Genomic DNA, 25529 nt, shown 5'->3' with positions numbered 1-25529 from the left:
GTTGGACTGGGCAATCTCCAGAAGTCCTTTCCAACCCTAATTATTCTGTGATTCTGTGAGGAGTGAGATGCATGAGGATACCCCACATACCCGTGCCCCTGGTTGGGGGGCTTCCTGTGCAACTGCGATGCAACTCCTCCCCTTCCCACTCTGACTGCACCCAACTCTGCTCCTACCCAGGCCCCTGCTCTTTTCTTCTTCCTCTTCCAGGCAAGGGGAGGAGGTCCCACAAACCCATGTGCTGTTCCTTGCAGCCAAGTGATACATGTTGCTGTGTGGCCAGAGAAAATCCTGCAGAAAAGCCTTCACAGCCAGTGAGATCCTTCCACAGGCAGAGCTCCTCACGGAGAAGTGTGGGCAACCAGCTCCAGCTGGCTTTGGGCCATGGCTCCATCTCTCTCGATGGAGTAGGGCTTCTAGGAAGGGAGAACAAATTCTTAAGGAAAGGGGAGGCCTTTTTTCTTTCTGGGGTCAAATAAAAGGGCAGCGGGAGTTGCACGGCTCTGTGCTGAGGAGCATCAGGAACCCAGATGTAGCTTTCTGTCTGTAGCCCTGATCTAACACTGTATTCATTCTGTGACTTCCAGAAAACCATTTAGTTTTCCACCAGTCGTGCCTTCCCTCTCCCCTGCCCCAGGCTCTGAGCATCAGTAGGTGACACATATGAAGGGCAGGGCCACCCTGCAGCTCCTGCCTCTTTGGGATGTCAATGCCCATGGATACCCCAACAAGGACAAACTCCATAGGAACCTCTACACTCAGCAACCCACTTCTCCCTTGACCTGGGAGAAGTGGGATTGGTTTTAACTTGAGGCAGAAGACAAGCAAAGGAGAGAGGAGACGAGGGCAGTGCCTTTTAAAGAGTTCCTTTGTCGCTCGCCTCCATGTCCCATGGCGGTGCCTGCACTGACGTCAATGTGGTGCCGTTGATTTGCACCAGCTGAGGGGCTGGCACACGATCCTCCCCTCCAGAGCAGCTCTGACGTGGGGTGAGGAAGGGCTCGTGCTGGGAGATATCCCTGCCCGTGCCGCACAGTGTGTGCCGCGAGGCGAGAGCCAGGAACCTCTGAGGAGTGGCAGCAGAGCCACGTGGCTGCCCACAGAGCCCCTCCTTCTCCCCAGCACCCAGGGACGGGGCTCTGCTGCCCAGCCCCAACCCCTCCGCGCCAAGAGAAGGGCAGTGAGGTGGCTGCTGAAGGGGCATCGGCATCAGGAGCCTCACCCTGGCAAGGACCACCCGAGTGGCACCTTGCTGGCAGTGCCTGTGCCAGCTGTGCCACAGCTGGGAGCTCTCCTGCCTTCCCCGCTCCTCTCCTGGGCTCCTTCCCTTGCTGGAGGCTGCGGGACCAGATCAATGCACTGAAGTGCAGATGCTCAGGCCCTACAACCCTGCGCTTCCACCACCACACAGAGCTGATGCCTTGGCATGCCCAAGCCTATTCTACTGCCTTCCAGAGCAATGGAGCCCAGGAAAACAACTTTAACTTGTGCTTTTTTCCCACACACGCGATTTGCATGGTAATGGAATGCTCCACAGTGTGGAAAGCTCCTGGAAAAGATAAGCCCAGCCCTTGGAATTGGGGCTGGTTTGGGAGATGGCAGAATTCTACGCATCAAAGCAGCAAGAAGGACAAGGGATATGCAGTCAGCAGCAGTCATCTTTACTATGGACCACAGGAAGTCAGAAAAATAACCTGGGTAACAGGAGACCTAGTGGCTAACAAAATGTCATGCTGTAGGACGTACAAGAGAGGCCAAGCACAATCACCAGAACAAAACGGCACCCAGGAGGACAGGGAAGCCCAGGGGGTTGCAGGAGATGCCCTACAGCACAGCTCTAGTGGTATTGACACGTCTGCATGAGCCTGGGGTCCTTGGAACCAAGTCAAAGGGTCTTCCCCTCTTCCCCAACTCTAGTGGCTCTGGCACAATGATTATTGACTTTTTTTCAAAATAAAAATAATAATATAATTTTGTTCCAAGAACTATGTGCAAGAATCATTTCTCCAGGTGCAATGAAAGGAGGGCAGATAGGAAAACACCCTTCCCAGGTCTGGCCTTGTGGCTCGTGCCTTCTCCTCACTGACACCACAACCCTCCCCAGCAATCCTCTGTGGCTTTGTCTTCAGTGAATCCTAAACAAGGTTTCTCAGAAAAAGAAGAAAGGGGAAAAAAAAGGTATTGCTGCTTCTTCTTGTAATATTTTTTCCTCTCTTTCTCCCCCCTCTTCCTCCTTAAAAATGTTTACTTTCAAAAATTCCATTCCTGCAGAGATTCCTCCCAAGCTCTGAGGTCTCTGCACTCCACCCTCCTCTCCCCCAGTCAGAAAAACTGAGTCTCGATGTCTCTTTGGTTAAAAAAAAAAAAAAAAAATTAAAAAAATAACACAAACAAATAACACACAGCCCAGTATGATCCCATTCCACCCCGCGGACGCCTGATGAGAGGGTGTCTGTGGAAGAAGGAAGCATCAGAGACGAGCTGTCTGCTCTGGAAGCTGAGGTCCCCGTGCCACCCCGCCGGCTCTCCTCCTCTCATACAGTGGTCGCTGGCCCGTACTGGAGCACCAGAGGGGAGGTCTCCTTGATCCGGACGTAGAACCGCCCCTCGGGCCGGCTGGTTTGGAGGGACAGAGGCAAGAAGTCATCGGGAAGCCACCGCTCGCTCTCGTCGGAGGCGAACACCAGTCCGAAGTGCTCCAGCTGCTCCTCGCCGTAGCAGACGGCGGCCGAGCCGCCCAGCACGCCCCGGGAGATGTCGTTCATCTCCAGCACCACCAACTTCACCACCTCCCCGGCGGACGTCTGGCTGGTGATGTGCAGCTGCAGAGAGAGAAAGGTGGGAGACACGGATGGTAAGGGGGTGGAATGAGGAGGAACCAGGGGCCAGCGGCAGCACACGGTGTGAAGGAACAGTGAGGGTGGAGGAACAGCCATCCCAGTGGTGCCTGGTGGTGCCAGGGCCCAAACCCATGGACTGCCCTCTTGCCTCCACTGCTCTCTGAGTCCTTGCTGCTCAGCTCTTGCATGTGTCACCTACAGCTCTGCTCAGGCTGCCCCACCACCCCATCAGCGGCAGCTGGAGAGGGGCAGTCCCAGCCTTGCTCCTGACACCAGAGAGGGACCTCTGTGAAGTCCCTCCTGTGAGCAGGGTCCAGGACCATCAGGCCAGCTGGACTACAACAGCTTGGTCAAACTACAGCTGAAGCCTCTTTGGGACATGGTGCTACATTTCATCCCGTTCACAAGCTTGGTGTTCTCCCACCAACAGCTACCCTCCCAACCCCACTGCCCTGGGGACAGCCCTCTGAATCCCAAATACTGCCGAGAGAATGAGCTCATCGGGGCTCTGGCTGCCACCAACGCCGGGAGCCGCTGCTTGGCTTCCAAAGCCTGCAGGCAGGACATCCATCCTCGCTCGGGCACGGCGACGCTTTCCTTTGGCACATCCGCAGGGGCTCGCAGAGCGCCGGGAGCAGTGCCCCGGCAGGGTGGTCCGAGCCCTCGGCCCACGTGAGCCCTGCCAGCTCTGCACAGCCGTGGCAGGGCTCAGCTGATTTATGCCAGCCGAGGAGCTGTGCCTTTGAACTCAGCTTTCTTCGAGGAGAGCATCGTAAAATGCTTTCAAGCAGGCGTGTCCAGAGCTTTGCAACTTCAAAAGCCACGTGGGCAGCCCGCCAGGAACCCGAGGGCTTCAGTTCCATAGAAATCTATGGGCATTCCTCAAGTGGAAAAGAGTACCACAAGGCAGAGCCCTCTCTGCTAGGACATCCCTGCGGGGTGCAGAGACACCGGCTATCAAACGTCCCCAGCAACAAACCCACCAGCCTGTTGGCTCTGTCCTTCCTCTGCCTTTTCTTTAGGGTCTGTTTCAACCCAAACTACTCCATGATTTAAGGATTTTCTGCTCCATCATCTTCAGCCCTGGGCACTAGGAATGTCTCAGAAGGGAAATTTCAACAGGGGAAGGATTTCCATGGCTGGGACCAAAGGAGGCTACAGATCCAGAGGGAGGCCTGTCCAGGATGTTTGTCCTGGGGGTTGTCCTCCGTGGGAGATCCCACCTGGAGCAGGTCAGCTCTCAGCAGCAAAGCCCTTGTGGAGAGGACTCATGTCACAGCTGCACCAGCAGAGCCCAGTGCCTGCAGCACAGAGGCAGCTCTGCCTGCTGGGACGGGAGTGGGTCCTGCCACTGGAGTTGCCACAGGCTGGAGATGAGTGGCTTCTGCTCTCCAGGGGAAGGCTGGAGCTGGGAGCACAGACCAAGGGAGGGGAGGCTGTGGGAGGGACATGGACTGGGCAGAGGGGTGATGGGTGAATTTCAGCTGAGGAGGATTATGTGTTTGAACACCAGGACATGGCGAGGGAAACCCACCATTGTGTCCTCTGCCTGCCCACACTGGGTGACACCAACCTACTGTCAGCTGTTGAACCACAAACCAAGAGCTGAAATGCAGCCTCACTGCCCTGTCCCCTCTAAATTCCCTACGTGTGGCCCTGGCTCACTCCTTCCACAGCAGTGGCTGTCTCTCCTGCAGACCATGTACCTTGTCCTGCCAGGAGCCTCAGCACTACAGCAGGGATTCAGGGCAGGAGTGCTGCAGGTCTCCAGGAGACCTCACCCCTGGGAGGACGGGGAGGGCTGTGCCAGGGGTGGGGTGTCCCCATCCTGCCAGCCCTGTCCCTCCGGGCATGGCAGAGCTGCACCACTGCCCACTGCAGGCTCTGGTACCTTGACACTGGTGTCTTTGGAGAGTCCCGTTTCGTACTGAGGGCAGACCCGCAAGGTGACAGAGCCTGGCTTCTTCCCTTGGTCAGCCAAGCACCCCGGTTGCTCTGGCTGCTGTTCTGGAAAGTTCTGAGTCCACTCATCCGAGCGCGTCCGGCAGACGGGCTCAGAGCCCTGCCCACCCTGGCGGTGCTCGGGGCTGGGTGTGGAGCCAGTCCCCAGCCTGAGCTGGCCACAGTGGCCCGTGGTCCTGCTCTCCGTTGGGGAGCTGTTGACAGAGCCGGGGCAGGACTTCCTGGGGGCCTGGCAGTGGGGTTTGGGGAAGTCCAGGCTGCTGGTCCGGACACAGTATGCCTGTCGCTTCTCTGTGATGCGCAGCAGCTCGATCTGCCGGCTGGGCAGGACGAAGTCGCTGTCGTAGAGCTCGGGGGGTGGCCGGGGCTCCTCGGGCGGTGGTGGTGGTGGTGGTGGTGGTGGTGTTTTGAGCTCGTGGCTCTGCAGGACGTCCGGGGCGCTGTCCCGCAGGGTGCGGGCGGCTCTGCGGCCGCAGCACTCGGGCCCCGAGGGCGAGTACACCAGGTCGAGCTCCTTCGGGCTCTGCGCCCGGCTGGAGTCGTAGTCACTGTCGGTGGCCAGGAACACCTCCGAGGAGCCTTCCTCATCTGACAGCCCATGAGAGTCTGCGAGGGGGTGAGAGAAGCAAAGAGGGGCTCAGCCTTAGCGTGGACAACCCCGGCTGAGGGTTTGCACCAGGCGGAATCCAAGGAAACCCCCGAGGTTTTACCCCCTTATCATACACCGATGCTGTGCTCACCATGGCACAGGCAGGGCTGGCACTGGCTGCCCTGCCCTGCTCCTGCCTCCAGCCCTGCCTGTACCTCGGGTGCAGCAGCACCTCTGACACCCCAAGCACGGGCAGTCCCCAAGCCCACCAGGCTGGAGCTGGCCCAGCAGGGCCCTTACCGGAGTTGAGCTTGCGGCTGGTCTCGGGCGAGGGCACCGGGGAGGGAAGGTAGTCGAGGTGGGACGAGGAGGATCGGGTTTTCTCCTTCATTGCTCCCCCGGCCTCGCTGAGGAAGCCGCTGAGAGACACCCCACAGGAGGGCTGCTTGTAGCGGGCGTGCTGCAGGGCATCCATGATCCAGCGCATCTCCCGCCAGATCTCCTCCATTTGCTGCCAAAATAGGAAATGGAGGATCCCTTTCAAACAGCAAATTGTAGCAGCAAAAACGCCCCATGGCAAAACACGGGCTCTGCCCACACACCTCTCCCAAGAGCTCTGAGGGAATCCCAAGAAAGTGCTCTCAGGTGGGAGGGTGCTGCAGCTGCTGGTTCAGCAGGACCTGTCAGCTGCAGGCGGGGTGCTGGGGACAGGGGGAGTGTGGGATGGTTTTTTGCAAGTCCATATCAAAATGCACTTGCAGGCCCTTTTCTAGCAAGGAGGGGACATGCAGAGCAGAAGCCTTTGGCTCTCTCCTCAGGATTTTTAATGTGACCACTGAAGTAAGAAGTTGAAAGATAAAGTAACTGCAGCCTGGAGAAGACTTTAGAGCCCCTTCCAGGGCCTAAAGAGGCTCTGAGAGAGCTGGAGAGGGACTTAGGATAAGGGCCTGGAGTGACAGGACAGGGGGAATGGCTTCCCACTGCCAGAGGGCAGGGTTAGATGGGATATTGGGAAGGAATTGTTGGCTGTGAGATTGGTGAGGCCCTGGCACAGGTTGGACAGAGAAGCTGTGGCTGCCCCTGGATCCCTGGGAGTGTCCAAGGCCAGGTTGGACGGGGCTTGGAGCAACCTGGGCTGGTGGAAGGTGTCCCTGTCCAAGGCAGGGGGTGGAACAAGGAGAGCTTTAGGATCCCTTCCAATCCAAAACATTCTGTGATTCTCTGAAACCTCGGTCTGCTGTTGCCCATCAGCCACATCAGAGAAACCCCATGGGGACAAAGCCAGCAAGGCCAGGGAACAGCCCCTGCTCAGGGGCTGCTGCAGGACTGTCCTGGCAGGTTCCATGGCACTGTCAACCCCATACCTGGATGTAGTCCTGAACCTGTTGGTGCCTCTGCTTGGCAGTGGAGAGTTCAGCATCAGAGAAAGCCTCCCTGAGGCTCTGCTGGGAGAGGAGCGACTCCAGCTCCAGGAGGGCGGACACCTGGCAGTACTGGGTGATGAACTCGCGGTCATACGTGAAGAAGTGGACTGGGGAGAGCAAATAAGAGAGGGGGATGAAAAACATTGAGTCCTTTTCTGTGGATGCCCTACATGCTCCTCCCTATCACCCAACAAGGAGGAGGCAATGCTGTCCTTCAGCCAGCCCTCAGCACACCCCTCCACTCCTCCTCTCCAGGGAGGTGAGGGAGCTCCAGCACACCCCACTGCCTGACCCAGCTCTCAAGGAGGTCTCTGGGGACAAGGGGACCAGCAGGGTTGGCTTTTGGCATTCCCTCTCCTCACCCAGCTCGAAGATCTGCAGCGGCAGCGTGAGGAAGCCAGAGCGAGGGGTGTAGGGGTTGTTCTGGCCTGGAGCAGTGCAGACATCGTCTGATGGAGGCAGCAGCAGCAGGAAGGAGACCTGATCCCCAAAGTCCAGCACCTCTTGGCTGTACAAACGGAAATCTTTGGCCTGCAAGAACACAGTGAAGGTAAAAACTGCAAACATCACCTGGTGGGCCCTCTGCCAAGTCCTTGTGCACAGAGGGACCACCTGCAGCCAGGGGACACTGCTGCTTCAGCACACAGCCAGAGGCTCCTCACTTCCCCTCATTTCTCCTAAAAGTCTCCAAATTACTGGTCAAAGTCTCCATGACAGGGTCTCAGGGAAGAAGTGCCATACGAAGGTCTCAGTGCAGGGAGGTGCCCTCACAGCTGCCCAGCCAGGTCCATGTGCCTTAGCACTGGGGCTGCTGGGCACCTTCCCAGCAAATACTTGGCATGACTTCCCACACAGTCTGACCCCAGGGGCTGCAGCTCCAGCCCACCACTGACCAGGGGCCAGCCTGCTTTGGGGAGTTGGGCTGGTCTCGTGCTGCCCAGGACCAAACCACGTGCAGGCAGTAATGCAAACCCAGATTCACTGTCCTTGCTGCAGAGGTACAGGTGAGGGCAAACAGCTCCTGGGGACACTGTCCCTGGGCTGGCAGACGCTTCAGACTTGCCCATCACTCACCTTCTATTTGCACAGGACTAAAATCTCATGGGTGCTTTATGCCCATAAGGAGGGCCTGGGGCTGTGGTTCCCTGCCTGCTGCAGTGACCAGCATGTGCTCGCAGGCCCTTCCCCTCCCTCCTCCCCACACCTCGGCACCTGCCTCTACCTCTTGCAATGGGATGTTGACCAGGGTCATCAGCTCCTTGATGGCCACTTGGAGCTCATGAAACAAGGGGTTCTGGGAGGTGTCAGCCTCTGGCTCTGTGGGAACGGGCTCGTCTGCACTGGCCATCTTCTGCAGCCATTCCCACTCCTCCCTGGAGAAGGACAGAACAGGCAGGTAAAGGAGGGATTAGCCCGGGCTGGACATGGACACTCCAGCTCTATGAAAGCTGTGTTTGTAGAGCTGTTCCTCTCCCAAAAAGTGCAGCATCCCAAGGGATGTGGGAGCTGTGGAGAGTGAACTTGCTTTGCTCCAGCTTCAGGTTAAATCATAGAATCAAAGACTATCCTCAGTTGCAAGGGACCCACAAGGATCATTGGGTCCCGCACAGGATGATCCCATCATTCCCACCCTGTGCCTGAGAGCATTGCATGGCAGGCAGCAGGGATTAGAGGGAATATTACACTGCTGCCAGGAGCCCGGGAGCAGAAGCAGGAGGGGATGGTGCTGTCAGGCTGGATGGGACAGAGCAGCCTGGCTGCCCTGGCTGAGCTGCCCTGCAAGCCCCACCTGGAGATGTTGGGGTTGGAGCGAATCTTGACGTGGCACAGGATGTTGGGGAGCTGCTCCGGCACCAGCACTCGGATCTGATCCACGGCACTGCAGAGCTTCAAGTAGCCCAGGTAGAGGCCCGGGGAGAGGGCATGGCTGCTCCTCTGGTGGTAAGCCAGCTTGTCCTGAGGAGAGAGGCACTGCTGGACTGAGCACAGCACAGCTCTCGCCTGCCTTTGTGACGATGCCCAGATGGAGAAGGGGAATGGCAGAGCAAGAAAACCCAGTGCTGCCAGGATGAACCTGGCACCAACCTGATGCCTCCCCTTGAAACAACAGGGTTTTTGGAGGCTGGCTGGGCTCTGCTCCCCATATGCCTGCAGCCAGGACCAGACCCTTGGTGGCCCAGGCTCTGCCGTGACCTTTCCAGCCCGAGGGCAAGCAGGGAGCACTGGTGGTCCCCAGTGGAGCCCACTGCAATCCCCTGCCCCAAGGGCCCCACACACACCTGGACAGAGATCAGCAGCATATCCAGAGCCGTGGGCTCCTCCGGGGAGGACACGGACTTGCGGCTGGTCTGCAGCTTGCAGATGGGAACCCAGCGGACGCTCTCGAACGTCTGGTTGGTCTTCACCTCCTTCAGGGTGACGATGAGGATGTTGCCCTGCTTGTCTTTGACGGGCTCAAAGAAGACCTGCCCCAGGTCCTGAATGCCCAGCAGCCCCTGCATGATGGGGTGGGAGAGCAGGAGAAAGCAGAGTGTCAGGGGACATCCTTGGAGGCACAGGATGTGCAGCTGGGATGTGACTGCAGCTGCTGGAAACCAGTCTGCCCAGCAAAGCACGCTGACGACCCCCAGCCCCTCTGCATGAGACTGCCACGATGCCTGGCACCTCACTGTCCCAGAGCCAGGGTCCTGCCAGGGAGGACAAGTCAGGGACATAGAGTCCTGCCACGGACCAAGACGTGGGCAGGACCGGCAGACCCCAGGCTTCTCCCGGCTGTGCTGCTGCCAAGGGGGCCTGGGCCCGGTGTCCCACCAAAAGGGTTTGTTCCCCAGCCAGGCTGACCCTCACCTGCATCTGTGAGATGGCCAGCAGCATCTTGAAGCGCGTCTGCAGGATGCAAGAGCAGGACGACTGGGACACAGTGACACATTGCCGCAGCCACAGGATCTCATCCCACATGCATGACACCTGCAGCACACAGCACACCAAGGGCTCTCACTGCCACAGCTGTGTTTTGGGGAAACCCATTTGCCTTTGTGGTTGAGCTGGGTTAGGAAGGTGCATGGGCACACAGCACCTCTCAGCAGGGGTGCAAATCCCTGTGCCACAGGCACCCCAATACACTTCCAGGGCCTGTACCATGCCATGTCCACTCAGATATCCATCGTCCTCTAGGACCTTCAGTTTGAAGCTAGCCAAGGGAGCAAGGAAGAAGAAAGCCTTCTCCATCAGTAGATAAGGACCATTCAGCAAACTATTTTGACCCTGAGCTGCCCACATGCCCTTTTCCTAAGTCTGCTGACAGTGGAGGATGCAGCAGCAGCACCCTGCACATCCTACAACAGAGGCAGAGTTGCTGTGGCAGGATGCTGAGGTGAAGCAGTTCAGCAGCTGAGAAGCCACTACCATCCCTGAGGAGGCAGTGCCCACACTGGTGGGGCACCGGTCTGTCGCCCACCTTTGGGCTTCCAGGGATGAAATGCCATTCTCTGGTGGTTCCCTGGTCCCTGCTGAACCCCAGAAAGCATCAAGCCCCTGGGCTACCTGCACTGCCAAGCCCCAGTGCCTGGGCTCGGTCAGTGGTGCTGATGCCCATTTGGGTCACGCTGACACTCCCAGCTCTCCTAGCACGGGGTCCCTGGGCCACCCACCTTGGTGAACCAGAGGAAATCCTGCATGAGCAGGCAGGAGTAGCTGTCATCAATCTCCACCACAGGAATCTGGTCTTCGTGGGTCACCAGGATGTTGTCATCCTTGTAGAAGATGGCTGTCAGGTAAAGGCCCCTGCATGGGAGGGAAGACACACTTCAGTGTCACCCCCAGCTTCCAGATTCATCTCCCAAAGGGTCTCTCTCTTGAGGGAAGAGGAGATGCCCAGCCCCAGGTCTCCTGTCCCACAGCCCGTGGCAGAAGAGGCCCATGGCCAGTATGGGAGCAGGAACAGCAGATGCCGTGGCTGATGCCCTCCTGGCACAGGGGAGGGTGACAGGGCCAGTGCAGTCCATGCAGGGGGCACAACAGAGTGCCTGAAGGCCAAGTACGAGGGGGGGCAGTGGGAGGGTGCTGGGGTCCAGAGGAGGTGGGTGCTGGGTGACACTGGGATGGTGCAGGGATCCGGGTACCAGCACAGCTTAGCCAGTCCAGACGGAGATACCAAGGAGAACATTCCATCTCTGGGTCATAGGACTCATCTGCACTGACACCACCAGCTCTCTCCAGGGTGAGGACACACCTCTGGGCACCCTCAGCCCCCACCCTGCGGGCACAGCTCCTGGTGACACCCAGGATGGGCAGATCTCCACAACCCCATGCACCAGCCTCTCACCGCTTCAGTGTCTTGAGGAACTTGCTGCCGGGGTGGAAGAGGTGCTTGAGGCTCTTGGAGACCGAGTGCTTTCTGCTCTGGGGCTGGTTCTTGCAGGGCTCTGGGGAGCAGAGAGCAGAGGATGCTGCAGCAGGATAGGAGGAGCTGCAGTGGCAGCCTCTGGCATGGCACACCAACCCTTTGGGAAGGCTCTGCCAAGGTCTCCACCGCCTGAGCTGTCTCCCTGCTATGCTCATCCATGGCACAGAGCTATTCCTGGAACCACCCCAGCTCCATGGCTCACACCACAACCCTGGGGGACTCAGCTGGACCCCCACCCCAGCCACCCTGCAGCAGCGTGCCTGGGCTCACCGTGGCACACGCAGTGCTGGTGGACAGTCTTCACCTGGCCCAGGAGATGGTCCAGAGCTTCAGCCTGTCCCCTCCGCCGCGGGGCCCGGCCGTCATACTCCCGCCAGTCTGTGGAGGACACACTGACATCACCCCTGGCACTCCTTGGCCTGGGGGAAACCCCTTCCTCCCACATCATCTCTGTGTCCCCCGGGCACAGAACCTCTGGGTGCACTGGGCTTCAGGAGATCCCGAGTTCTGTGCCACTCTTCCCAGGAACTCCCAGCTCTGCACAGCTCCCTGTGACCACTGGCCACCCCACAGCGTGAGGGACATGGCATGGGGAAGGAACAAGGTCCTGTCTGTTGCTGCTGCACTTCACTGGCCTTGAAAAATAAAATTCTTTCCAGTGTCTTCCTCCAGGTCTTCCCCAGTTTCTCCAGGCCAGTGGTGGGAACTGGGCTCACCTCAGCAAACACATAAATAAGCTCCCTCCAGCTCCACCCGTTGTGGGACAGCAGTAGGACCAGGAGTCGGGTCAGAGACCTGCTGGCTCTTCTCCCTCAACTTTACATTAATTGCTTTAAACACCCCCTGTGTCCTGCCCACTGCTGTTTTCCATGGAAAGTTCAGCTCTGTTAACTTTGGCTGGGACTTGCCACTATTTTTAGTAGCTTTAAAAACACCCAGGGAGGTGCCTGACTATATTCTGCTGGGCCAGGGAGGGATCTCTCCTGAAGGGAGAAATATTAGTGGAGATAAAAATAAATAAACCCCACTCCTGTCTGATTCACTTCACTCGATTGATGCTGCTGGGATCTCAGTCGTGAGGAATGGGAGCCACATGGGGTGGCAAATGGGCTTTAAAGAGAGCGCAAACATGACAGGGTAAAGGCCTGTCAGTGGGCTGTGCTGTGCCCTTGCCATGTGCATTCGTAGACATGCAGATGGCTTTTTGGAGGTTTCCATACCAGAGCTGTGTGGATCTGCAGCCAGAGCTGCTCATGGTGCTGCACATCTCTGACCATCGCTGTTCACCTCCACCTGCTCACGGTGCCCACCCCTTCTCCCTGGGCACCACGGTGGCAGGGGACATGTCCCCACCACCTGGTCATTGGGACAGGCTCAGCCTCCCCTGGGGTGCTCCTTACTCATTCACAGCACCAGTCCTGCAGGACCCCCACACAGCAGGGACCTGTTTCGGGACCGGTGGCAAGGGGCAGAGGCCATCCTGGAGCCCCCTCAGCCCTGAACTTCACCATTTGAGCTGCTCCTTCCAGCTCAGACCTCCTGGCCTGTCTCTGCCCAGCACCCCAGGGTGCCTTGTGTGACTTTGGGTGGCCTCTCCTCCCTAGCCAGGGTCAAACCCCCCAGTTTACCAGCCCTCATCCCGGCAGCAGGAGAGACCCCCAGGTGGCACAGGGAGCTTCCACGTCCCCCACCCACCCTGCAGGCAGTGCTGGCTCCCATGGTGTTCCCAGGGGTACTTACTGGAAGGGATGGCACAGGGGGGCACGGAGGCTTGGGGGGGGCCCCAGCCCTTCATGTTGTAGGCAGACACCCGGACGTAGTACGCCGTGCCCTGCGAGGAGGGAGGCCCCACTCAGCACACAGGCACCTCTCCCAGCTCTGGGTGAGAGGGCAGGAGGGTTCCCCCCTGCCCAGTACACCAGTACCCCATGAGGGGCACTGAACTGGGAGCCCACAGCCTAGGTCACAGATCACACAGCTGCCCTTCCTATACAAAGCCCCTATTATCAGACACTGGAGAATCCCCGTGGCCCAAGTGGGTGGGTTTGGGGGAGGCAAAGGAAGGAATGGCCATAGTAAATGCTCCTTGTCAGAGATGCTCCAGCCCCACAGACATGGTGCTTCTGTAGGTTGGGGTGCTGCCCTTCCCCTGGGATGTGCAAGGATCTGGCCCCTGGAAACAGGGAGCTGGCCAAGCACTCTCAAGGGCTTGTGGCACTGTGACAGTGATTAAAGCCTCTGATTAAAGCCCAGCCAAGCTGCCAGATGTTGCCAGGCCTCCAGGCACTCATGGAGGCAGACAGGAGCCCGGGAAGCAGCTCTGAGGGTGTGATTGATGGGCTTGGACCAGCTCCTTGCAGCAACACGGCTCCAGGCTCTGCTCGAGCCCCCTCCTGCCACTCACCAGGGCAGCTCTCCCACCCCAACAGCCCCTGAGCTCCGGCACTGCTGCCTTGGCCGAGCCCCTCTGACTCACCAAGGGCATTCCCTGCTCCTTGAGCCAGTGGTTCCTGCCTGCCCACCCCTGGTGAGGGTGACCCCATCTATCCCAGCATCTCCCCATGCTCCCACCCTGAGTTCCATCCCACCACAGTTCCCGAGAACGCCCCTTCTCCCCACTGCAGGCCCAGTGCGTGCTGGGGACAGGCTGGCAGCCCTGGGGAGGGGACAGCTGACAGGCAGAGTGGCTCTAGCAGTTCTCAGGGAGATAAAACAGCGGGGAGCCGCAGTCCCACCAGCCCATGACCTTGCTGAGCTCCCGGACATGGAGACGGGGCCGGTCCCCCCCTCAGTGAGCGACAGGGCTGGTGTGAGGGCTCGGACTGTACAGGTGGCAGAGGAACGAGCCACTGATTTATGGCACAGGAAGGGCCCGGGTGGAGACGGGAGCGGGGTGGGGGCCAGAGGATAAATCAGGCCCAGGCTGAATGGGCCCATTCTGCCTGTCACACCCCAGGCACCCAGCGCCACGCCGGGACAGACAGATGCCTCTCCCAGCCCCACACTCTCAGCTCTGCCCAGGTTGTGCCCATGGAACGCACCATGGCACAATCTCATTGTTCCTGCTCGGAATGATCACAGAAAAAAGAATTCTTAAGGTTGGAAAAGGCCTCTGAGATCACCGAGTCCAACCATTCTCCCAGCACTGCCAAGGCCACCATTAAACCATGTCCCCAAGTGCCACATCCACGTGTCTTTTAAACGCTTCCAGGGATGATGACTCCCTGGACAGCCTGATCCAATGCCTGTTCCCCTCCCCGCTACAGCTGCAGGGAATGACCCCCCTGGGCTGCCCCATGGCCAGTGGCTTTTCCCAGCTGTGGGCTCTCCCCCCGCAGCCCTGACCCCTGTGGGGGCACCCCAGGGGCTCACCGACACCAGCCCCTGGATGGTGAAGTGCAGGTTCTTCAGCTTGTCGATCACAGTCTCGCCCAGCAGCGGCGAGAAGGTGGGGGAGCAGCTCCACTCCACTGCAAGAGAGAGACCTCCACGGTGTCACATGGCCCCAGAACGGGGACAGGCCACCAGGGCATGTCACAGGCAGCAGCTGAAGAGGGGCCACGGGCAGCACAGAAGGTGGAGGTGGCAGAATGAAGGCAAGGAAAAGGGGGGTTCCCAATGGGGGGGGGTGTTACGGGGGAGTTGCAGTTCTCCTCACCAAACCACATCAGATGGAGTCAGCACCTTTAATGGATGGGCTAGAAGTGGGGAATGGAAGAAAGAAGAAATCCTCCCAGAAGCTAAAAGTATCTGGTTCAAGTGGGTGAAGGGTTTAGGAGAGGCAGCCCAGCAAAGCCCTCCCAGTGTGCAGGATAAGGGGGCAGCAAACAAGTGGCACCCCGAGTTTTGCCTTGGTGCAGGGTGGTGTTTGGCTTAGCTCAGAGCATTTGGGTGGTGGTCGGGTTGTCCTGCAGCCCTGGCTCCTCCTGTGCTCAAGTACAAAAGTGGCCTGACTGGGGCTTGGCCAAGGGCTCTGCCATGCTGACATGGGGTGTGAGGGGTGCCTGGCACTGCCATGGCTGTGGCCCCCCTGCACTGCTGCAGGGATCCCGGTCCTTACCTTTGTACTTGGTGACAACGGCCGAGTTGACGCTCAGGGGCTCCCAGAAGGTCACCTGCACCGAGGAGCTGCTGGCCACCGAGAGGTGGACGTTGGTGGGGGCATCTGGCACTCCTGCGGACAGAGAGCGCAGGGACCACTACAGCGAGGATGGTCACCCTGCCCCCCTCAGTGCCCCTCTTGGGCCTCCCCCCAGTCCCAGGGACGCATTCCCTGAGTGGAACACATTCTCCCCACCACGCACCCATGCTGTGAGCCCTGGTTACAGGGAGCAGGGACACCGATGGGTGCTGACACAGCCTGGACCACACCCAGCCCCGCTCCTCCCCCCAGTGCAGGGGTTGCCCCCCGGGCCCCCCAGCCCTGCTGTGGGCACTCACGGGCGTGCTCAAACCCTGCCTTCATGCGCTTGTAAAGCCGGAACCGCCACTCCCAGGCCTTGAGCTGCTTCTCCTTCTCGGAGCAGTCGGTGTTGGGCGCCTCATTCACCACCTGCGCCGTCAGCTCGTTGACACGCTGCTCTGCCTCCCGCACCAGCGTCGAGAGGTGCAGGGAACGGCTCTCCAAGCTCACGACTGTGGGCAGGGTCCCAGGAGGGGAGCCAGGAGGAAGGAGGAGAAGGTGGTTAGGACAAGCCCCGGCTCTGCTGGTAACGAATCCCCACTCCCAGATCCCATCCTCCCCTTGGTGTCCCAGTCTCGGGCTCCACCAGAGTGCGTGGCTCCCATTGAGCCCTGCTGCAGCCTGCAGCAGAGCTCAGCAACCACTTCCCCACCCACACCCCACTGCCTGAGGTGCCCTGTTCCACCAGGCTGGAGACTCAGGTGATGGGCACAGCACAGCTCCCTGCCCCAGCTCACAGTGTGGGCTCTCCTTTGCTCCCGCCTGCAGCAGGGCCCTGGCGATGGGAGCGTTGTTGGTCATGATAGCGATGTCCAGGGGCAGGAGCCCCTCGCTGTTGGGGGTGTTGAGGTCCAGCTCCTCGGGGCTGTACTGCTTCAGCAGCTCCTGGACCCTGTCGAGGTCCTGCAGCTCCACGGCCTCGAAGAGGGCAGCATTGCTCTGGAACTGGGTGGAAGGAGAAACACAGGTGGGCTGAGCATGGGGCACCTTCCTCCAGCACCTCATGAACCCAATCGGGGAGAGGGTGCCCTCATCTCAGAGGCTTGAGAGCACCACCCCTCTGCAGACACATCTGGATGATGCCAAGCAAACCAGCTCCAGCTGAACCTGCTTCAGGGTGGCTTCGCTTAGCACATCCTTGTGCTTCTACCCAGGCGACAGCATCACCCACACACAGACCCTCTCTGCCCCCTGCCCTCTCTGGGTGGAGCCCAGCAGGCACTGACCAGGTAGGACTTGCGGAGCTTCTCCTTCTCGCCCCGTCCCACCAGGCTGCCCTCGTCGAAGGACGTGTAGTTGACGCGGAATTTCCCCGACAGGTTCCGGTAGAGCCTCTTGGCCGCGTTGGGTGAGGAAGGGCCCGGCGGCTTCCTGGCCTGTGCCAGCTGCAGGTCCCGCATCTGCTGCGTCATTTTAGGGGACGATGACCTGGGAAAAAGCAAGGAGGTGTGGGGAAATGAGGCACGCAGGATGTGCCGGAAGGGCAGAGGCACATCTACAGCATCGGGATGGGGACACAACTCAGGAGAGCCAGAGCTGTGCTGGGTAGCACCGATGGGAACGCCTGCAAGCTGGGTGCCAGTGCCAGCAATGCCCTCATCCATCTGTTATCACCTGAGGCAGGTCTGCTTCTCCTCCTCACCACTGCTGCTGGCCCTGCAGGGGTCCCAAGGGGCTTATATGAACCCTGCAGGTGAGACATTTCCTTCCAGACCCAAGCTGAGATGCCCAAAGCAACCTCAGGCTGCTCAGCCCTGCCACTGGTTTGGATCCACAACACCAGGGCAATCTCTCCTTACTCCCAGTCTCCACCATTCAGCTCCTACACAGATGGGCTGCCCCATCCAGGGCTGCCCAGACCCCCTTGGAAGTGGAGGATACAGGGAACTACAGCCCTCAGCTCTGTGCTGGGAGACTGCTGTCCAGCATACCATTGGCTTGGGACGGCCTTGTGCACCCTCTCCGTGTCCATCCTTCTAGCAGGAACCCGTGTCCTGCACTTCTCACCATCCCTCAGCCCCTTCTGGTACATGACTTTCCTTGGGGTTGTTATTCCAGCAAAGGGCACCCTCTGAAATTGAAGTGGGAGCAGACAATGGACAAAAGGCCATTTCCAATGGCATCAAGACAATGCCAGGTCTGATGGGGACCAGTGACCCCAGTGTCCTTCTCACCAAGAGACCCAGGCTCCACAGCTGCTCCTCATCTTCTCCATCCACACTGATCACACTACAAAACCTTTTCTCCACTCTGATTAGAGAATCACAGATAGTTTGGGATTGGAAGGGATCTTTAAGATCATTTACTTTCAAGTCCTGCTGTGGATAGGGACATGATTTTGATTGCTGCTTTAAATATCCATCATAAATTCCTACAAGTCACTAGGAAAGCCGGTGTCTTTTCTGGGGCTTCCCAGAGTGGGAGCTGCCCTCTCCCTGCAGCAAGGACCCTCCTGTCTCCATCAAGACCTCATCCCACCAGGCAAAGTCTCTAGCTTTGGTGTGAGTGTGGCCTCATTGCCGTGTGGGGTTTTTGCCCGTGAGTCATCCTTTACAGCACAGAGGGTTTCCACTGGCGTCAAACATCTGATCCCCTTCTTGCCAGGGCCCTGGCACAGTTCCCAGACAAGGAGCATCAGGTCTAAAGAGCATTTAGCATGACTTAACACAGTTCCTCTGAGTTCTGACCCCATACCCCTGTGTATAAGGACAGATACTCAGGGGCAAGGTCTTCCCCGAATTGCTTTATTGGTTAAATATCAAGTGTGATAAAAGCGTGACATTTGGCTGAAGGTCATGCCAAAAAGGCTGTGCCTGTGGTGATGATGTTTATAAAGCCATCATCAGGAGACAGGATATTAATAACCACCTCACTCCATGATCTCTGGCGTCCTGATTTCAGATGAGGCACTGTGGGCTGCAGAAGGACTTCAATGATTGCAACCTTTTATTACCGTGGTATTTAAGAGTGGAAAGCGCCAGGGAGGTTGGCGCCTGGCAATCATTCATCTCACCAGCTTCAGCCCATGGACTTAGAGGTCTCCAGTGTGGCCCAAGCCATGGTGTCAAGCTGCTGCCCTGGGTTGCTCCAGCACTGGATGTTATTTGAACAGAGGCTTTTATGGATCAGACAGTGAACACCAACCACACCAACCAACTGGCCATTGGCAAAAGCAGCCATGCAGAGCTGGGTGAGTTCTGTGCAGCAGGATCCTGCTGGTTCTGGTGGGGGGGAAGGGATCAGCACCCACCAGGAGGATGTCACCACAGGGGGAGAGACCTGCACAATGCAGGGAAGGGCTGGAGAACCAGCCCTGGGCTCTCCTGGACCTTCCCAGCTCCGGACATGGAGTCCTCAGCTTGCAGCCTGAGCACATCGTGCTTCATCATGGGCATGGAGCAGCTCCTGGCATGGCCACTCCTGAAGTCTCCTCATGCCAAGGGCTCACACATGGCACGTACAACCTTCTACAGATGGCAAGGACAAGATCCCAGAGATCATAGGAGCAGGAAAGCATCACACAGCCCTGCTGTCAGTGGTGGACAGAGATTAAGGGATAAACCACCTGTACCTGAGCCATCTGAGTGTTCTGGCAGACAGAGGCAGCCAGGAAGGCAGGTCTGACCCTCGGGCAAAGCCTGAGACACAAAGTGCTGCCTGACATATTTAGGAAAGAGAAATAACTGACTCGAGAGGTTCTCCAGCCAAACCTTGCCCTTTCTCTCGTGTTCAAGAGTTTCCTGCTGCCCAATCCTCTTCTTTCAACCTCCACCTGCTGCTCAAGGGTGAAGATGTTGAGGCTCCTCAACAAGATGACTAATTCCACTGCGGCTCCCCTTCATCTGAGGAGGCAACAGTGCTCTTCCCTCTATGAAAGCTGAAGCAGACCCTGTTGTAACACATCCCTGTCCATCCATGCCTGCAGAATGAGGGTTTAAAATGAAATGGTACTTTGGAGCAAAGCTCTTTTTTCTGCCAATTTAAATACATGGCAAACGACCCAGTACAGGCAGACTGCACAACTGGGTGGAAGTTCTCTCAGAGATGGTAGAAACAGAGGTGACACAGAGAAATTTCTCTCTGTTTTCCCTCCTCTGATTTGCTTTTAATGAGAAGTAAAGAGATGGAAATTATTCAGCACTCAGGAGTGAACATCTATCTATATTAAACCAGCTGCCCCAGAGATAAAAGAGTTTCCTGCTCTGTGGTTATGAGTCATCTGGACTCAGTGAAATACTCTTGATTTATCTAGAGCTAAACTTTGCCCTGGAGCAACTGATAGCTGAAAACAACACCCACAGATGTCCTGCCCTTGGGGGCTGACCAGCCAACACCAGCTTACCCATGGCAAAGCCCCATCCTGCAGGGAGGTGTGGGAGGCGATCCCATCTCCTCTGCCTTTAGAGTCTCAGTGCAGCCAAGCTAAATTTATCTCAACCTCAATCAGTTCCTGATGCTAATTATTGTCCTACCTTGTGCAAGCAGGGGACAGGTGCTTTGCCTGCCCCAGCAGTTCAGTTCTCTGGCCATGGGGTGTGTTTGTGACCATCAGGGAGGTGGTGTGGACATCAGGTCTGCACCGCTACAAAACCACATACCAGCAAAAGTTCAACACCCCCTCCATGGAAGAGGCTGAGTTTCTGTGAAAGGATGTGTTAGGGCTGGACAGATCCATCAGATTTGGGCCCTTCACAACAGGAAAGACACTGAGGGGCTGGAGCGTGTGCAGGGAAGGGAACGGAGCTGGGAAGGGGCTGGAGCAGCAGGAGCAGCTGAGGGAGCTGGGGGGGCTCAGCCTGGAGAAAAGGAGGCTCAGGGGGGACCTTCTGGCTCTGCAACTCCCTGACAGGAGGGGGAGCTGGGGGATGGTTCAGGCTCTGCTTCCAGGGAACAAGGGACAGGACAAGAGTAAATGGCCTCAGATTGTGCCAGGGGACGTTTAGGTTGGGTATTATGGCAATTTCTTCACACAAAGGGTGGTCAGGCCCTGGCACAGCTGCCCAGGGCAGAGGTGGAGTCCCCATCTCTGGAGGGATTTAAACACTGTGTAGATGTGGCACTTGAGGACATGGGTTAGTGATGACCTTGGCAGTGCTTGGGACGATGGTTGGACTTGATGATCTTAAAGGTCTTTTCTGGCCTAAGCGATTCTATGATTCTGTCTCCTGAAAGCAATGCAATAGATGTGGTTTTCCCTTTTTTTAAAGCACATAAGGATGGATGTGCATAAGGCACCTTCATTTTCTCCCTCCTCCTGCATCAAACACAACCAAACCCACTGTCGTGGTTTCTGAATATTCTGGGTTGTAATATTTCCAACACTGCAAAACTTGGCCTAGTAAACAGTGTTAATAATTGTTGTAAGTCCACGATTTTAAGTGCATTTTGTTGAAGGGCGTAGCCTCTCTGAGTCTCCAGCAGAGAACCAGTCCCTGTAAGACACGTTTGCTCTGTCCCACTGGCAGAGCCCAGAGGCCAGGCTGGCAGAAGGAGCCCTGCCTGCCCTGAGCCCAGCGGGTACCTGGACAGGCAGTGAATGACAATCCTGCCCAGAGGATGCCAGACTAGACATAAAGAAGACATTTTTTATGCTGAGGTTGGTCAGGCCCTGGCACAGGCTGCCCAGAGAAGCTGTGGCTGCCCCATCCTTGGATGTGTCCAAGGCCACGTTGGATGGGGCTTGGAGCAAGCTGGGCTGGTGGAAGGTGTCCCTGTCCTGGCCATTGGAACAGGATGGTCTTTAAGGTCCCTTCCAACCCCAACTGTTCCATGACTGTATGATCCTGTGAGATCAAGTGGCAAGATCAAGATACAGGCTGTTTCCAAAGGAATCTGAGCATGAGGGGTCTCTCCTCCCCTGAGCACACTCAGCCAGGGCCACACTGACCCTTGTGCACGTGGGAATTCACGCGCCACGGCCACGGACGCTCAGACACTGAACACTCCACAGAGGAGCCCAACGCACAGAGCAGCTCCTGCACAGTCACAGGGACGTGAATCAGAAGTGTACTGTCCAGCGTGAAGAGGAGCCTCTGATGAACTTGTATTTACCACTCTTTTTGCCCAAGTACAAGCAGTTTTTCACGACTGGCAAAACAGACACTGGAGCCAAAGTGGAACACGAGTAAGGGAGCCCTTCCAAAGAGTGGGATTTCATAACCCACCAAAAGGCACACTCAAAACTAGGACCAAATGCCATGCTCAGCATCCCTGCGAGGCAGCAGGGCTCACTGGAGCAGCAGGCACTGCAGTTACCCACCCTGGGTGTGTGGACCACCAAGGTATTCAGGTATTGTGCAGTGACCCAGCCATGCAGAGATGGAGCAAAACCCTCCTGCCCCACAGAAACATCTGCGTGCCTAGAAAATGCACTTGCTTATTGAAACCTGGGTCCAGGGAAAGGCACCAAAGCAGACTTTGTTTGTTTGTTTCCTCCAACTTTTCTCTTTTCTCCCCACTTGGCAAACCCGCTGGGTTTTGTTTTGAGTGGAGCCGAAGCGAGCATGCCTCTTTTGTTTAGCAATAACAACTAACTTATATAGATGCTACTCCTGCCAGGACATTTTTGTTTGAGCTCCAGAAGCCCAGTGCTGTTAAAGCCCGATGCCTGGAGGAGCTCAGTGTGGTGCAAGGCTCCGGGGTCAGTGCAGAACCTCCCGAGCATCAGTGCTGGTACAGTTGCGTGTCGTCTGTGCCATCTCCACCCCGAGCACACCACGGTGCAGCTCTGCTGCTCCAGCAGCTCCTGATCCACGGCAGCAGAGAACAGACCCCATGGACACACAGCCACCACATCATGGCATGGCACTGGAGTGGAAAGCTGACTCCCAGTACCCAAATGGAAAGCACATCCTGGGTGAGATCTGCAGCGTCCGCCCCTGCCCAGAGCCCTGCAGCTCTGCAGGGGATGACGTGTAGGATTTCCCCTCGGGAGCAGGAGGGGGTCAGAGCTGTGCTGCACCATCCCCAAATAAGGGGGATTTGCATCCCTCAGAGAGTGCTTGCACTGGGAGCCCATGGTAAGGCCCCCCCAGGCCCAGCCCTCACTCAGAAGGGACTCACACTGGCTGGATGAACAATATCCCCCAGCACGGGGCCCGCTGGGAGCTGGTGGTGTCCTCCCGAGGCACGGCCATGTCCCCTGGTCTGCCTGCACAGCTCATCCCCGCTGCATCTCCCTCTTAAATCACAGCCTGAATCTGGGAAAGATGGAGAGTTTGGGACTCGGAGAGAGGTTCAGAGCCAACCAAGTAGATCACTCGCTGACAGTCTCCCATAAAACACTCCGTTGCTGCAGGCCCAGCAGTGCCTTTGGGGGAGGAAGGGAGCGGAGAGGCTCGAGCAAATTCTGCTGCAACACAATAATGCTGCTGCTTCTTGCTTTTCTTTTGTTTTATTTTTTTAATTAAACATCCCAATGTTTAAAAGTGAGCCCAGAAGGGCCCTGTGGCTCAACTCCCTTTAAAATATACCAAAAATCAGACTTTCAGTTCCTGGGTCGCCTGTGACATCTGCCATCGGGGACAGGGCTGCTGTCAGGCACACACTGCCATCACAGAGTGTCACTGTCCTGGCCATGCCCACACAGGGCATCCCTCCTGCACACAGTCCTCAAGCAGCACTGCCAGGACACAGGGGCACCTCTCCCTGAGGCCTGAGGGCACAATGACTGGCTCTCCAGCCAAGGCAGGTGATGCTGCCAGCACCATCAGCTCCTGAGCACCAGCCCTGAGTTGCTGTAAAGGGGCACCAGTGGGCACAGCCTGGCTCTGGGCACCCCAGCCTGGCTCCAGGCACTCAAGCCATCCTTTGAGGGAGGGGATTCAACATCTTAAAGGCTCACACAGACTCCTTCCACAGACCAAGGCCGGGAAGGAGATGCTGGAGGCTTCTGCAACCAGTCCAGTTCCCCTGGTTTTACTGTTTTCACGAGGATTTACCCCAGCAGAGCTCCTGGGTGACCTGCCCAGAGGGTCCCATCTAAAAAATCCACTTTCCTACTTCTGCACAACCAAATTCCAGCGGGGATGGAGCCAGCTTGGTCTGTACATCATGGACTGAGGGTGTCTCTGCCCGGAGGGGTTTGGGAGCCTCTGCTCGAGGTGCAGCATCCCCCTGTGATCCACACACGTCCCTGGGGCACCTCCCAGTGCCAAAAGCCCACGGTCCCTTCCCACAGCACAGGCACTGGGGATGGCTCAGCCCTGGGCTCCCACCTCCCGGCCAGGGCAAACCCTCCTCGCTGCCTCCCCACAAAGCCAGCCTTTAATTGCTGCTTGACATTAAGTATCTGAGCAAGGAAGTCTTGGGTAAATGTTCTTGCTATGGGAACACACAGTGCTGAGTCTCTTTAATTACATTGTTTTTGTTTGGCCTTTTTTATTAGTTGTGCTGCGGCTTCCCCTCCCTGACAGGCCAGCGGAGCGCACGCTAAATAAGGCCGGGTTTAAAGTCCGCCGTGAAACCCGAGCCGCGGCACCAGACTGGCTGGACGCGGTGCAAGCCAGGGTTACGCGGGACACGCATTCCAGCCGCCGCGGTCCAGCTCCGGCCCCGCGCTCCCCCCGTTCTGCTCAGCCATCGAAGCCGCTCCGAGCACAACCACCACGCTCCAAACCACCTCTGCAGCCTCTTCCTCCCCTGCTGGGAACAGCCTAACCCCTGGGCCCCACGCGGCCCCATTTCCACCGTACCCATCGCTTCCACACTGAGCCACATCTCCGTGGTACGCACCGAGCCCGTCTCCATCACCGTACCCGTCACCTCTGTGCCGGTCCCCATCCCAAACTGCCCTGCCCCACACCTGCTCAGCCCACCTCCGGGCTGCCCCCCGGGGCCAAAGAGCCTTCTTCCCACCAGCCACGCTGCTTTCATCTTCCTCTGCCCTCCTTGTTATTTTAAAGGCATTCCAGAGGATGCTGTCAGGCTTGGATGTGGTTTGGTTGGGTTGTTTGTTTTCGTACTGGAGGTTTTATGATCGCATTGGGAACAAGCCCTAATTGAGCTGCAATTCGAATTGCAGTCCGTGGGTATTTGTTTCATTTTTGGAAGGGCTCAAACGGCTGTGCAGCTTAGGCTGGAGAACGCATTTGGTTTTAACTGGAACCTGATGGAGACAGGACGGAGCAGGACAGGCTGCCCTGAGCTGTGACCGAAGCTCCTGGGGAAGCCCAGCGTGGCCACCCTGGTGCCAGGTACCCACGGCAGCAACAGGCAGCTCTGGCTGTGACCACAGCCCTGCGACCACCCAAAAACCCTGGCATTGTCAGGGAGGAGGCGGATGGAGCCAGAATTCCGGTGCCAAGAGCCAAGCGTGCAGCCCTGGGGCCTGGCTCCACAGGGGCTTGCAGACACCCTGCAAACCCCTGTCCCCTGCTAAACTCTGTGCCCTGCAAAACCCTGCCTTCTGCAAGCCCCTGTCTCCTCAGAACCCCTGTCCCCTCCAAACCCCTGTCCCCTGAAAACCCCGGTCCCCTGGACAAGCTGTGTCCTGCAAACTCCTGCATCCTGCAAACCTCCTCACTGCAGGGTTTGTGACCTTGTGCTTGCCCGGCCCCCCAAAAAAGGGAGCTCAGCCCCACCACTGGCTGCTCCTTGCTGGGTCAGGAGCTGCCTCCAGACCGGAGCTGCTTGCAGGGAACAGGCAGCAGAAATGGGCACGACCTGAAGGTCAGTCCAAACTGCCCTTCACGGGACCTACGTTGGTGTCACCTCCTGCTGACTGTGTCCAACCCCAGAATCAGCGTTCAGCCCCCACACCCAAAACGTGCCCACAATGCTTCCAGCACAGGCCACCAGCCGGACCTTTGCAGGGGGGGACAGATGGACAGATTTCCAAAGCACAGAGGGACTGGAGAGCACCTGCTCTGCTCTGCTCTGCTCTGCTCCCTTCCTTCCAGGGTCTCACCAGCCCGGATGCTGGAGCGGATCAGCAGAGCTCTGGGAGACACCTCCGACCTGCTGGCACCACCCTGGCTAAATCAGACTTCCGCATGTGAACGGGGATGAGCGGGGGGGGACTCGCTGCCCCTCTGTCAGGAAGAAATCCTATCCCAGCCTGGCCTGCCAGGAACGAGCAGTGCACTGTGCCACAGCTGCATGTGTGCAAACCCTGCTCCGGGGATCA

The 25529-nt window shown here is 57.7% G+C and overlaps 1 protein-coding gene across 6 annotated transcripts in view; it reads right to left on the bottom strand.

The window, feature by feature from the left end:
• Positions 1-1640: 1640 nt before the first annotated feature.
• Positions 1641-25529, bottom strand: part of LOC114064542 (ankyrin repeat and fibronectin type-III domain-containing protein 1-like) — a 192935-nt gene continuing 169046 nt past the window's right edge. For all 6 annotated transcript variants that reach the window (XM_027897710.1, XM_027897708.1, XM_027897709.1 and 3 more), the window contains 18 exons: positions 16630-16831; positions 16141-16348; positions 15661-15855; positions 15281-15394; positions 14593-14690; positions 12961-13051; positions 11491-11598; positions 11140-11239; positions 10466-10598; positions 9663-9782; positions 9095-9310; positions 8605-8771; positions 8038-8188; positions 7178-7346; positions 6756-6922; positions 5692-5902; positions 4732-5408; positions 1641-2822 (listed from right to left, as the gene is read on the bottom strand). In XM_027897710.1, coding sequence (XP_027753511.1) covers positions 2535-2822; positions 4732-5408; positions 5692-5902; positions 6756-6922; positions 7178-7346; positions 8038-8188; positions 8605-8771; positions 9095-9310; positions 9663-9782; positions 10466-10598; positions 11140-11239; positions 11491-11598; positions 12961-13051; positions 14593-14690; positions 15281-15394; positions 15661-15855; positions 16141-16348; positions 16630-16831 — 3415 coding nt within the window. In that variant the 3' untranslated portion in view covers positions 1641-2534. The remainder of the gene's footprint in view (positions 2823-4731; positions 5409-5691; positions 5903-6755; positions 6923-7177; positions 7347-8037; positions 8189-8604; positions 8772-9094; positions 9311-9662; positions 9783-10465; positions 10599-11139; positions 11240-11490; positions 11599-12960; positions 13052-14592; positions 14691-15280; positions 15395-15660; positions 15856-16140; positions 16349-16629; positions 16832-25529) is intronic.

This window comes from Empidonax traillii, unplaced genomic scaffold (assembly GCF_003031625.1).
Source record: "Empidonax traillii isolate 1590-97213 ecotype Southwest subspecies unplaced genomic scaffold, ASM303162v1 scaffold555:size490716, whole genome shotgun sequence".
NCBI classification, from domain to species: Eukaryota; Metazoa; Chordata; class Aves; order Passeriformes; family Tyrannidae; genus Empidonax; species Empidonax traillii.
Note: the sequence above shows the minus strand (reverse complement) of the source record. Positions and strands in the feature narration are given on the sequence as shown.